The sequence below is a fragment of the Bison bison genome, unplaced genomic scaffold (genome assembly GCF_000754665.1).
Source record: "Bison bison bison isolate TAMUID 2011002044 unplaced genomic scaffold, Bison_UMD1.0 scf7180017864371, whole genome shotgun sequence".
Taxonomy (NCBI): domain Eukaryota; kingdom Metazoa; phylum Chordata; class Mammalia; order Artiodactyla; family Bovidae; genus Bison; species Bison bison.
Window position 1 is genome coordinate 8309107 of NW_011494943.1, and position 12883 is coordinate 8321989.

At 51.5% G+C, this 12883-nt stretch overlaps 1 protein-coding gene across 4 annotated transcripts; it reads right to left on the reverse strand.

The window, feature by feature from the left end:
* Positions 1-7139: 7139 nt before the first annotated feature.
* Positions 7140-12883, reverse strand: JMJD6 (jumonji domain containing 6). 4 transcript variants are annotated; one of them, XM_010856219.1, is made up of 7 exons: positions 12671-12883; positions 11751-12139; positions 10647-10933; positions 9711-9808; positions 9100-9188; positions 8246-8384; positions 7140-7549 (listed from the first exon to the last, which is right to left on the reverse strand). In XM_010856219.1, the coding sequence occupies exons 1-7, from the start codon at positions 12797-12799 to the stop codon at positions 7418-7420; spliced, it is 1263 nt and encodes a 420-aa protein (XP_010854521.1). In that variant the 5' UTR covers positions 12800-12883; the 3' UTR covers positions 7140-7417. The 4 variants fall into 4 exon arrangements, 3 of the variants coding, with proteins under 3 accessions (XP_010854521.1, XP_010854522.1, XP_010854523.1); XR_826731.1 differs by having other exon boundaries at positions 7461-7549; positions 9100-9193; positions 9673-9808; XM_010856220.1 differs by lacking the exon at positions 9100-9188 and having other exon boundaries at positions 9673-9808.

Sequence of the window (12883 nt, forward strand, 5' to 3'; positions counted from 1 at the left end):
GTGCCCGCCCGCGGGGACCCCGAGGGAGCCCGCCTCGCCCCGCCCGCGCCCCGCCCCGGGGCGGAGTCCCCGCCGCGCCACGCCCCCGGCCCGCCTCCGACCTCCCAGAGCCCCCGGTGACTCAAGATGCTGGGGACAAGAGCCCTTTGGGAAGCGCTCTTGAGACCCAGGTAGGCCCGACACTTTAGGCTTAGGCTTCTTTTTAAAACTAGGGTGAAATACCCAGCACTCCGGGGTCCTTTTGGCATCATTTTAGCCCTTCACAAGTAATCTTTGAGCATTTTGGAATTGCCAGGGCTTCCCTGGTGGCTCAGACGGTAAAGAATCTGCCTGCAATGCGGAAGACCTGGGTTCGATCCCTGGGTCGGGAGGATCCCCTGGAGAAGGGTATGGCAACCCACTCCCGTATTCTTGCCTGGAGAATCCCATGGACAGAGGAGTCTGGCAGGTTACAGTCCATGGGGTCGCAAAGAGTCGGACACGACTGAGTGACTAAGCACAGCCAGGGAATGCTGAGGGCAAGGTAAAGGCTGTAGGACAATGAAAACGGAACACCAGCTCTGCTTACTTTCAGCCACTTTCTAGACCCATCGCCAGCGCTTTTTCTCTTTGGGGTTGCCTTGATACATTCATTCTCACAGAGGACATTTCCAGATGCTGGCCCGTGCATGCCCCATTCTGGTCTGGACCCAGCAGGCCTCCACACAGGCCTCAGGGAGTGGAGGCTGCCCCCAAAGACGGACTTCAAGGTCAAATTCGATTTTCTCTACAGTCTTTCTTCTTTGAATAATTCTGTAATGTAGGAGAGGGTGGAATGAAAGAAAAGACGTCTACTGTTTTTGCTTCTCCAGACCCTGAACAGTGTAGATTGGAGATAAATGTAACAGAAAACCTTTTTCCCCTACCACTCCCAAACCCTGCCCTAGTTATTTAAAAAAAAAACAGCAGTGGACAATTTGTAAGGTGCCGTGCCAAACACAGGACTGATATTGAAAAACCAGGCCCTGGGTTTTTGCTTAGGATGCATTCTTTTTTGGGAAAAGCAGTGTCTGAGTTGATAGCTGATGTAAGATCCTGGACAGGGGGGCCTGGCGTGCTGCGACTCATGGGGTCGCAAAGAGTCGGACACGACTAAGCGACTGAACTGAACTGAGTTGATAGCCGATGTAAGATCCTGGAAGGAGTGCTTCTTTTTTAATTAAAAAATATATTTTACTTTTATTCATTCGGCTGTGCTGGGTCTTGGTTGCAGCACGCTGAATCTTGGCTGCAGGTTCTTCAGTTGTGGCATGGAGACTCCTAGTTGCAGCATGTGAGGCCTATTTCCCCCACCAGGGATGGAACCCAGGCCCTCAGCCACTGGACCACCAGGTCCAACCCACCATCACCTGTCCCAGCCAGTGCCTCTTTTTATTTTATTTTATTTTTTTGCAGTCAGAGTGCCTCTTTTTAAAAGGAAGATGCAAGAACACTCTCAAGCTTCCTCTTGAGCTCTAGTTACGACAAACAAGATTCCAACAGCAGGGTGAGCTTAATCCTGCAATATCACATAATGTTAGGGGGACACACAAAGGGAATTTTAGCGGAGGTTGATAAAAATGCCCACTACTCTGAAATGTGGAATGAGGTTTTTCTCCTGGCTACTAGCTTTTGACCAGTGGGGGACTTTCACCCAAAGTGTTTGGGTCTTATTTTTGTTACCTGTCTCCCCTGTTTTAAAGTGTACAGTTGACTCTTGAACAACATGCATTTGAAGTGCATGGTTCCACTTACATGCGGACATTTTTCCATTAAACAGGAACTGCAGTACTATGCAATCCGAGGCTGGCTGCAGAACTGTGAAACTTGGATACGGAGGGCTGGCTCTCAGCTTATCTTGAATTTTCCACTGTGCATAGGGAGGATTGTACCCCTAAACTCTGAGTTGTTCAAGGGTCAGCTGTATTTTTAAGAGGTCCCTTTGTGCAGACAAACTCAGTACACTCTGTTGACTTTCATATGAATAAGAATGAAAACAAGGACAAGACAATGCAAAAAACCCAAACCCAAATCAAGTTGCTTTATTTAAAACGATGAACAAGTTTCATCGCAGTCCAAGTTAAAAATGCCAAACCAGTGGCGGCTGTCCCCCAGCACTCCCAGGCATTTGGTGACAGTCCCCACAGGAAAAACTACAGCAGAACCAGCAGGCGCTCAGCGCACTTGACTTAAATGACTGAGGAGGCACCAGGTACTCGGCAGATGGTCCCAGTTCCTCTGTAGTGTCCAGTCTCCGTGGCGAGAGCAGGCGAGGTCAGTTCTCCTGCTCTCAGGAGAACAAAGGATGGGTGTGAGGTGTTCCAAGTTTCTGAACTTGAACTACAGATGAGACAAAGTTAAAAGCCATCCTGGGAGGGCTCCTGCAGTTTTGATGTATCATCATGACAGAAGCTAGGGGGGCAGGAGTGAGGAGAAACCAGACTCCACGTGGAACCATCAGCAGGACCCAATACACGTGACAAAACACTTATTTGTGGAAACACTACATACAATTCAAGAAATCTACGGTCGCGTGTTTAAATGCCTACTTCCTAAACAGTACTTTTTACATTTACCGCAGAATCCCTGTTCCACTCCAACTCCTATCTAGCATCTTAAAGTATACAGAGGCAGAACCTCTAATAAATTTGTAAAGCACTTGTACCAGCAATTTTTGTGCTGCTCCTTAAATACCTTTAGCTGATTTACAAAGAAGCTGTGTCCTCAGTTAAAAATACAGCTAAAATTATAATTATGTTCCTCTATGAAAATCTCATTAACTTGTACTTAGTAAGGGCTAGACTTGCTTTTCTGATCATGGAGATGGACGTGTATGGTTCTCCCTGCCCTGACCCGTCCGTAGCCCTTATGAACAGCACCCTCACAGTCTGTGAAGATCTAGGGGGTCAGGGATCTGGGTTTGTTGTCCCGTGTGGTGTCTCCAACACCTAGAATAGAGCCTGGAGCGCCAACGTTTGTTGAACGTTTTAATAATGAACAAATGGGGATCTACAAGTTGAGCAAAATGTGAACGATGTTCCTGTTTTTGGTGGCTCTCCCCTCACAGGTGTCACCTTCAACATCACGGCACTACGGACCTCAGAGGCACCTACCATTGTGCGACACTGGCCACCTCGGGCTGATGGTAAAGCCTTTCGTGACCTCCCTCGTCTCCACAGACCCAGATGTCCTGGGTCCCTGACTCTGGTCTCACCCACCCCGATCCTCGTCTTCAGTAGTTATTAGTCTAGATCCTTTCTTCTAGGACCCAGCTTGTTGGTTTTTTAACATTTATTTATTTGGCTGCACTGAGTTTCAGTTACAGCATGCGGGATCTTCGATCTTCTTGGGGTAAACACGATCTTTAGTGGCGGTATGTGGGGATCTAGTACCCTGACCAGGGATTGAACTCGGGTTCCCTGCATTGGGAGTGCAGTGTCATAGCCACTGGGCCACCAGGGAAGTCCCCACCCCCATCCCCCTGCTATTGGTTTTAACATCAGCTGTCATCTCAGAGAATAATCTCTAAAAATAGTTTAATGTTGTATCTTTCTCCTTACTGTCCTTGGCACCACTCACAGGAGCAGCTCATGCAAGGTGGGTAGAAGGGTTGACTTTAGAACAGATGGGCCCTTGGACCCCACTTCCTGCCTCACAGTGACCACCTGGCCACACTCCACTGCTTTCTTTCCTCACCTCAGCCCTACTTTTCGTCCACAGCGGTATGTTTGCCTGGCTCAATGACAGTAAAAGGCAGCTGCTGAATCTCACCCGGCTAAGACAATGAAAGAGGGTCCCATAGTCCTTCATGGGGTGGTGGGAGCCAAGTGGTGTAACCTGTGCCACCCAGGTGCTTTCAGGGCAGGGGACTGCGGGCCTGTCACACAGGCTGGATCTCTTATTTCTGGATGTTGTTTATCAAACAGGAATTACCTTTGGCATCTGGGTAAGTAAAACTGGGTGGCTAGTCTCTCCAGCGGAACTTCTACTTCACCATGCCCACCACGCCCCCTGGCGGCAGGCGGCCTGTCCGGTGGTTTGATCCTTTACGCTGAAGCTGAGGGAGAAGCAGCTGGTATGGATTGGAGAGGAAAGGGAGTGTGATAGCCCAGCAGCAACACTGGGGAAAAGAAAAGCACTTTGAAGATGTCAAGAAAAGTTTTTTAAAGAGGAGGAGGAACGCCATTCAAGTATGAATGCAATCTCTGGATGATCCCTTCGGGGTCTGGATTCCTCACACCTAGAGACACTTCCTGGGCTTCCCTGGTGGTTCAGTGGTAAAGAATCTGCCTGCAATGCAGAAAACTTGGGTTCAATCCCTGGGTTGGGAAGATCCCCTGGAGCAGGGAATGGTACCCCACTCCAGTATTCTCGCCTGGGAAATCCCACAGACAGAGGAGCCTGGAGGGCTCCAGTCCATAGGGTCACAGCGTTAGACACCACTCAGTGACTGAACACTCACAGGCACAGACATGCCCTGGAGCCAGAGCGGGTGTGTGTGTGTGTGTTGGAGGCGTGGGGGTGGGGTGGGGGGGACGGGTAGACTGATAGTAGGTAGACTGATACTAGGAAATGGGCAGAAGTTCCATCCAATCCACACGAGTTTTGGTTGGCCTTTTAGAATGCAAAAAATTGGGCAAAGACAAAATAGGGGACCAGCCTTCTAGAGTAAAGCCACATGACCATCCCAGGGAGTTAGGAAGGGATGACTGGTCTGTAGACAAGTAAACAGGATTCCCTGATCACACCCACTTAAGGGAGGATTCTGAGAGCCAATGGTACGACTCCAGTTGATGGCCCACTCCTCTGCGCCTGCTGGCGCTGGTGAGGCTCCTCTGCCTTCACCTGCTGGTGCCCTTCCCTCCCGCAGTCCAACCTGGAAATTCACTGGATGCGTCCTCGACAGCCCCCTCTTATTTTTATAACACTTTAGTTGAATTTGGAGACAGATGAAGGCAAGCAGGTGAATCGAGAGGGCAAGAGATGGAACCTGCTGGTCAACCTCAAAGTATTTAAACCAGTTATTTAGAAACCTAAACAGATCCCAAAGACCAGATGCACCACCTCTGCATTTATTCCTGGCTGCTAACAGGATCACCCACCTAATGTCTCCAGGTCCAAAATATGAGGCTGTTAATTATGAAGCCTTTGAGAGAGCGAGAAACTTCTGACTCAGGGGTCACGTACATGGTGGGAAAGATGGGGACAAATTTGTAAGAACCTGGTCCTGTTTATAACTTTAGTTCTGTGATGACAACACGTTGAACACCTTTCCTGCTCTGATCATAAACCCAACAAGCCCGATGGGTCGTCCTTCCCCCACAAAACACATCACAGGAAAATATCCTTGGAATCTCACAGCCTCTCTGACCAGAGTAAAGGTGATGAATGCTCACCCACGCACTGGGCAGTGGGTGAGTGGCGCTGGCCCCCGGCCGGGCTTCTGCTGCCAACTGCATTTCTGGACGGATGACGGCACACAGGGAGGCGGCGCTCTCGTGGTCCTTCGTTTACATAACTGGTTCACATAGGACTCAGAGTCCACTCACCACTCTTGGCGTCTCTTGCTTGCGTGCAGCCGGCCACGTGCGGATGGTGGGAGCCCCTCACCAACACCAGCAAGGCGACAAGGCGTTCAAAGGATCACAGCCCTCCAGGCTTGCAGGTGGTCGACCGGCGAGGTTTTAAAGAAGCACAGAACCTTCTCACCTGATGTCACAGCGGCCTTCAGTGCTTCGCTGAGCATGCTGAATTTTTTTTAACTTCTTGACAATCTAGTCTCGGTTAGCAGAGAAAAAACAGCATTTGACCGGAGACATGAGCTTGGGCCAGAGAGGATTATCCAAATTCAAAGAAGACAAAGGAGAAGGTAGGAGCAGAAGACAGGAAGACTGAGGTGAGTGGCTGCCAACAGCTGCCACAGGAGCCACCTCAGGGAGAGCTTCAGCTTAGGGGTGAGCACGGCCTCCACAAGTGTCCCTAATCCTGTCAAGGAAAGTACAACCGCCTGTGATCAGCAGGTAGACAGCACGGCTGCTGCAAAGGGGAATGAAAGGTTAAAAGCAGAACCCCCAGGGCCCCAGGCTGAAATAACGGCAGGGCCTTCTCTAAAGACTTTCCTTATAGAGTACAAATATAAAACCATACCCCAGGGGCAGATATAAGTCTACAACAATAGAAACAAGGCAAGAAGAGAAATCTAAGGCTGGAAAGGACAACTAGGGCTCAGAAATGCATGATCCAATCTGATCGATTCATCTGATTAGGACACCCGAATAGCCCCCACGGGATTCCAACCAGACCCCAGAGAATGAGGAAGAGATGACAGAAAGGAATGTGGGTCCTCCACTTCTGTCACATTTAAGCAAGTGCCAGGCTGCTTGGAGACACAAAGAACATAACAGGGGCATCAGCTGCAGCGGGCAGGGACTTCAGACAGAGTCGCAAGAGCCTCAGGATTTCACTGTCTGCCCAGAAACCATCCCTCTTAATGCCGCCCCAGTGACGCTTCGGCTAGCAGCACGTGGACAACAGGGCTCTGGGGTTTAAAGGCCCGGGACGCAGACAGGCCTCCACACTTCAGTGGGAGCCGAGCATGTGTGCAGCGCTGGGGTAGCCACTTGCAAAAAGGTTAGCTTGTTGATTTTACCTCAAGTTTTAACTTATTTAGATCCAATTCCGTTTTTTTTTGTTGTTGTTTAATAATTTAGTCTGTTTAGGCTCGTGGGATCTAAGTTCCCCAAGTTCAGGGACTGAACCCAGACCCTTGGCAGTGAAAGCTCAGAGTCCTAAGCACTGGCCCACCAGGGAATTCCCTCCCTCAGGTTTAACACAAAAACAAAACCCCGCTGGAGACATGATTAAGATTTTATTTAAAAATCTGCAAGTGCTCCATGCAGTGGCAAACTGGGAGAAAAAGCAGGAGGCCACGCCTCAGACCCTTCAGAAGCTTGGGGACAACTTCTCAGCGTTTCGCCCTTTACTGTGATAACGAACCATCATTTCCCCATTGAGGGCAGCCACCACCCACCAGCAGAATCAGTCTTTTCTCCCAAGGTCACAGCAAGAAGAGCAATGAGAGGAGATTCTGGTGTTCTCCAGGGAAAAAAATTTCCAAGATATAAGATGAATTTAACTTTTATTAAATAACGTCAAGGTTTCCCTTGGCACCATTCACACGGATCCTCACCCTTATGCATAAAACAAGCCCCGTGCACTTGCATCGGTAGCGGAGAAGAGAGCTACTGCCGCAAACACTGAGAGAGAGGCTCCCGGCCCCGGAGGTCCTCATTCTCGGGCTTTCGGGGCCCTCCCGGGTCTGCGGGACCCACCGGGCTGCCCTGGGGCCCTGCCGCAGGCTGCAGGCGCGTCCTCGCACACAGACGCCAGCCACTCGCGGTCACCTGGAGGAGCTGCGCTCTTTGCTCACGCAGTCGTCCTGCGAGGTGGTGTCCCCGTTCCCCACCATGCCGCACGTCCGCCTCTTCTTCCTGCGGTGCATTGTGCCTTCGCCTTCAGAGCCGGACTCGCACTGGACGCAGAAGGAGAAAAACAGGGCATCAGTCGTAGGCAGCCAGGGACTGAAACTGGGTCCTCAGCAGTGAAAGCAGAGTCCTAACCACTGGACACCAGGCAACTCCCTCTAAGCTTATTATTTACCATCCACGGAAATTCCTAACGTGGGCTTTCAGTCTGGAGAATGCTTGAAGTTTAAATCCCGACACCACTGTCCCCAGCTGTGTGATCCTGCATCATTTACTTAACCGAATCTTCAGCTACGTCTCACCCCTAGAGACTACTCTGCGTGCGTGCGTGCAAGTGAAGTCGCTTCAGTCATCCCCAACACTTTGCGACCTTATGAACCATAGTCCGCCAGGTTCCTCTGTCCACAGCATTTTCCAGCAAGAATACTAGAGTGGGTTGAGGGGATCTTTCCAACCCAGGTATGGAACCCGTGTCTCCTACGTCTCCTGCACTGGCAGGCGGGTTCCTTACCACTAGCACCACCTAGGAAGCCCAGTGACTGTTTTAACGATTAACAAATGCTTCAGAGCTATAAAAGGGGCAAACCTCACCCCACAGAAGGACTGAGGACAGTGGCAGTTCTTGGAAGAAGAAGGTGAAACACGACCCCCTCTCTTTCCCTTCTGGGGAGGAGGCACAAAGTCCCCTCTGGTTTTTCGAGGGTGCCCTGCCCTGGAGGACTGGGGAGCGAGGGTGGCCTCACCTCTGAGTCCGAGTCGGACGAGCTGGAGCTGGAGGAGCTGGAGGAGTCACTGGAGCTGTCGGAGGCAATCCCCGTGGATTCCTGCAGGTCAACGGAGTCAGCCAGGACCGCCAACTCCGGGTGCTCCTGCTTCAAGATCCTAAGGGATGAGACACGTGCTCTCAGTGTGGCGACAGCCACCCACAGAGCCCCAGACTCAGGGCTGAGCCCTGCCTCTGCTAGACGTGCCGGCACGGTGCTGAGGACAGACACGGATGCGCAGGCCGGGCACAGAGCCCCCTGCTGCTCAGGCTTCCCTGAAAGGAAAACCAGCCGCACGCGACTGGCTGCTGCCTAGTGAGCTCAAAAGCCACGCGCGCTGCCCACACGAGGCTGCGCGCCCCTGAGTCAGTTTCGGGAGAAACCATCTCTCTCCCTCGTACTCTTCCCTGCACCTTCCTAGCTGATGTTTTTTAATCTCTCCTTTCCACAGCACAGTGCTCAGTGATGGGAGCTGGGCTCAGTTAACGTTCTATTTGTTAAGAGCAGAAACAATAAGGTTTGTGAGAGGTAAGAAGCATCGGGTGATAGAGTGGGTCCCCCCTCACTGGAAGGTAAAGCTGGACGGGACTGTCGAGGGGCAGCCGCCAGCCCGCCCCTTAGGGACCTCGTCTGGTGGCCACTGCAACCGAGGACAAAAGACACACTGTTCGGGAAGGCCTTTCGGAAGGACCAGACGGCAGCACACAGCGGCCTGAGGGATGGAGTCAGTGGGCCTCGGAAGCCCGAGAGTCCGGGGAGAACAAAGCCACCACCCTTGCTGGCCCTCTCAGCAGGGAGGCTGAGCACTGAGCAAGCCGGGATCCCTCTCTTACCCCGAGAGCTGGTCCCTCCAGGTCAGGGTTGGGACACAGTGGCACGGGGTGGCTGGGGGTGGCTTGCACTGCCGCTGCCCGTGCTGTATCTGTTCTGTGGATAAACAGAGGAGCTAAGTCTCCAGGGCAGTCACCTCACTCACGAGAACCGAAGGTAATAAGTTCAAATGGGGGTAAAGCTTTTGGAATAAGGAAAAGAAAACCACCAAAATCAAACCCAAACAAAAATGGCTTCCTTTGCTAGAGCTAGCTTTGAGGAAACACAAAACCAAAACCAAAAAAACGAAAACAGAAAATGAGGAACAATCCCAGTTATAACCGTGTTCGTTGGGACGCCTGGCCTCGATCAAACGTGCAGTCTGAGCCTGTCACCTCAAGGCTGGCAAGCATCCTGAGAACTGGCCCTGACCTTGGACCCACTCTCTTCTACCAGTGAGGTTTTGCAGCCCCAGTTTTTCCCAGGCCTGAGTTAAACTCAGCACATGTTATAGCAGCAGTAGACTCTTGCCATTGTATCTCTGGGGTAGAAGTTGGAGCAAAAGCAAAAAATAAGAAATCAAAAATGTCTCTCACCTATACCATTTCCTTGACAACTTTGGTCTCCCTCTTACCGTCTTGTGCCAGACAACAGGGAAGTTGGTACTGCTGGCAAAGTTCTGGGTGATGGCAATGGTGGTGTCAAGATTAAGGACAACGTGCCACCAGCCTCCTGAAATCCAACAAATAAACGGTTAAACAGGAATGGGCTCTACACACAATCGCCCTATAACACAAATTTCACATAACATGTAACACAAACTTCTGAAACTGGGGATTCCTGTCCACAAGGGACAGTCTTAAGAGAGCCAGGACCCGGTGTGGTTAGCACTCCTCCTGAGGCAGGAGCTACCACCCACCTGCTTGTGCTAAGTTTCACTGGAGCCTGGCCACGCCTGCTTTCCTGTCCCCTGGGCAGAGCTGAGCCCTTCCGACAGACACCATCCAGCCTGCAGTGCCTAAAATATTTATTCTCTGGCTCTTTTACAGAACAAATGTGTCCAGCCCTGTCCATCCAAAGCTGTGACCAAAACTGTAAAGGCAGCAAGTTCTTCGGTTTCTAGGAAGAGGGTACATATCTTAAATACCCTCAATTCTAACACTTGGCCTATCAAAACAAAGCGTAATTTTCAGGTGTGGGATTTCCCGCCTCTTGGCTTTTAAGTAACTGTTTCCTGACTTAATCCACCCAGTGCTACACTGTGTCAAAAACCCCATTTATGGAAATAAGCACAAGTCACTGAACACACACAAAGACACTGGGTAACTAGTAGGAATAAAAAAGAATAGGCTCTCCAGCAGATACGAAGTTTTTCAATAGTCGTAATACACACAGGCTACAAGAAAGGTGGACAGCAGCCCCCTGAGCTGGAGATTACGCAGCAACACATCACAGTCAGAGGCAGGCCCCAGTCAGTTCACTGGGAGTCAGCCTGCGGAGGGATTTCTTTGACTCACTGTATATAACTGTGCTCAGGAATGACAGATTACTGAAATCAAAGAAAGTATACCTGGTACAAAAACAGTCTCTCCTGGTTTTTGTAAGATTTCCAGGGGTTTGAATTCGGGTGGCCAGGTTGGAAGCTGCGTCCGGGGATAGATGATGTTAAACCAGGTAATAGCTTCATCTTGCTGGTTCCCTCCTTCTTCTCGGGTCACCTTGATGAGCTCCCTAGGCGTGCTGGTAGGGAACAGGCACCAGCGCTTGTGGCCCTGAACTAAGGCATTCCAGGCACTGGTTCCCAGAGGGTCGATGTGGATTCCTGTTCCGGACCGAGGTGGCCCCATCACAAACCACCTAGAGGATGGAGCATCCAAGATGTGCAGTGTGACTTGACTGCATACATGCCACAAACGCAGCTTTCAGTTTTATACAAATGTTACTTTGAAAACTATGCAAATTCTAATATTTAGAAATGCTGAGTCAATTGTACATGGGCTGATCCCTAACAGAAAAATCACTGATGCGGCTTATTGCTGGACTTTAGCTCTTAAAATGTCCCTTACAGAGACTTTCCCGGTGGTCCAGTGGCTAACACTACGAGCTCCCAATGGAGGGGGCCCAGGTTTGATCCCTGGTCAGGGAACTAGGGACTTCCTTGGTGGCTCAGCAGTAGAGAATCTGCCTCTTAATCCAGGAGACACAGGTTTGATTGAGACGACCCCCTGGAGTAGGAAATGGCAATCTGCTCCCGCATTTTCCCCTGGGAAATCCCACGTACAGGGGAGCCAGGAGAGCTACAGTCCCTGGGGTGGCAAAAAAGTTGGCTACGACTGATCGACTAAACAACAGCAAAAGGGAGCTAAATCCTGCATGCCACAACTTAAAAGAGCCTGCATGCTGCACCAAGACCTGGCACAGCCAAAATAAATAAATATTTAAGTGAAATAAAATGTCCCTTACAGATCACTGGTTCAACTTTGATTGCATGCTTGGATCACGTGAGGAAGCTTTCAAAAATCTGATGCCCAGGCAGCACCAGGCAGGAGTCCCTGGGCAGGTACGGGAAGCCCTCTAAGTTCCATGAGCGACCATGGCAGAACCACTCACTGTTTCAGAAAAAAGATTAGTTGCTGGAGACAAGATTATAACCACATCACTGCCCAGTACTTACCTGTAAGGGGGCCTGCGCTTCTCCCCCGCATACTGGAAAAGGTCATCGGTGAAAAACTTTGGCACCTTGTAGTCTTCCAAAAGTTTCCTTCTTTTGGGGTGTTCCCCGTAGCTGCTGTCAAAGATGTAAAGGGGGCTGTCATCGCGGGTGCTCTCCATGTACTCGATGTAGTATTTCATCTTCATCTTCACCGAGTACCCGTCGTTGTCCTCGCCACACTTGAACTTCTGGTTCCGGTATTTCCTTTTGAGGCGCTCCAGAGTCCACTTCTCCTGCGCAGACCAGCCCTCTTGGGCATTCAGCAGAACCACGGGCTTGTACGGTCTTTCATATCGCTCCACAAATTCTTCCACCGACAGTTGTAAAGCGTCTGCCCTTTCCACATTGTCCTGAGGGAATCAGAAAAGACCCATCGAATTAAAAAAAAAGAGAGAGAGAGAAAGAAAAGCCCGGTGGCAGGTAAGGGTGTTCCCCAAAGCCAATTAGCAATCATAAGCCCAAGGAGCCAGATTCTAGTTCTGGCTCCTCTTAGGGAGGGGAAAGGACTTGCGTGCATTCGGGCACAGCAAACCCATCGCCATCCTACCAAGGAAGCAGGGCTTCGCGTCTCCCACTTGTGGCCTTGAACACCTAGGTTCCCTATGGCCCCGCCGCCCAAAAGGGGTGCAGGGGTGACAGGCCTCGTGGAGGGCGTCAAGGGGGTGCGGCTCCAGCTGCCCTCGGCAGGCGCGGCTGCGGCGAGGAGAAAGGAGGCCCGCGCTGGAACGGGCGCCGACGACCCCGACCTCCGCGGGGTGCGGGCGAACCCATCGGAACTCCGGGGGCAGTGCTGGGCGGCACCTCTCCGGTCCCGGGAGAGGTGCGCACAGCCCCCGGTGGATGCCCGTGGTCCGCCCGGCCCGCGATCGCGGCCCGCTCACCGCCACGGCCGCCGGGTTCAGTGGGAAGCTCTCGTAGTAGTTGTGCCGGGTCCAGTCCAACGAGTCCTTCAGCTCCGGCCGCGCACTCCTCTTGGCCTCACGGATCCGCTTCTTGCTCTTGTGGTTCATCCTGCAGGGTCACCACCAGCTGGTTCCGCGACGACCTCAGCGCAGCTCGCTTCCTGCCACCTATGCGCCGCTCCCCTCTCCACA

Excerpts from the sequence above, each read along its gene's own strand:
- JMJD6 (XM_010856219.1), bottom strand. The coding sequence starts at position 12,799 with ATGAACCACAAGAGCAAGAAGCGGATCCGTGAGGCCAAGAGGAGTGCG. Across the intron at positions 10,934-11,750 it reads AAGCGCAGGCCCCCTTACAG|GTGGTTTGTGATGGGGCCAC; the intron begins GTAAGTACTGGG and ends TCCATCCTCTAG. Across the intron at positions 7,550-8,245 it reads CGTCCGACTCGGACTCAGAG|TGCGAGTCCGGCTCTGAAGG; the intron begins GTGAGGCCACCC and ends TTCTGCGTCCAG.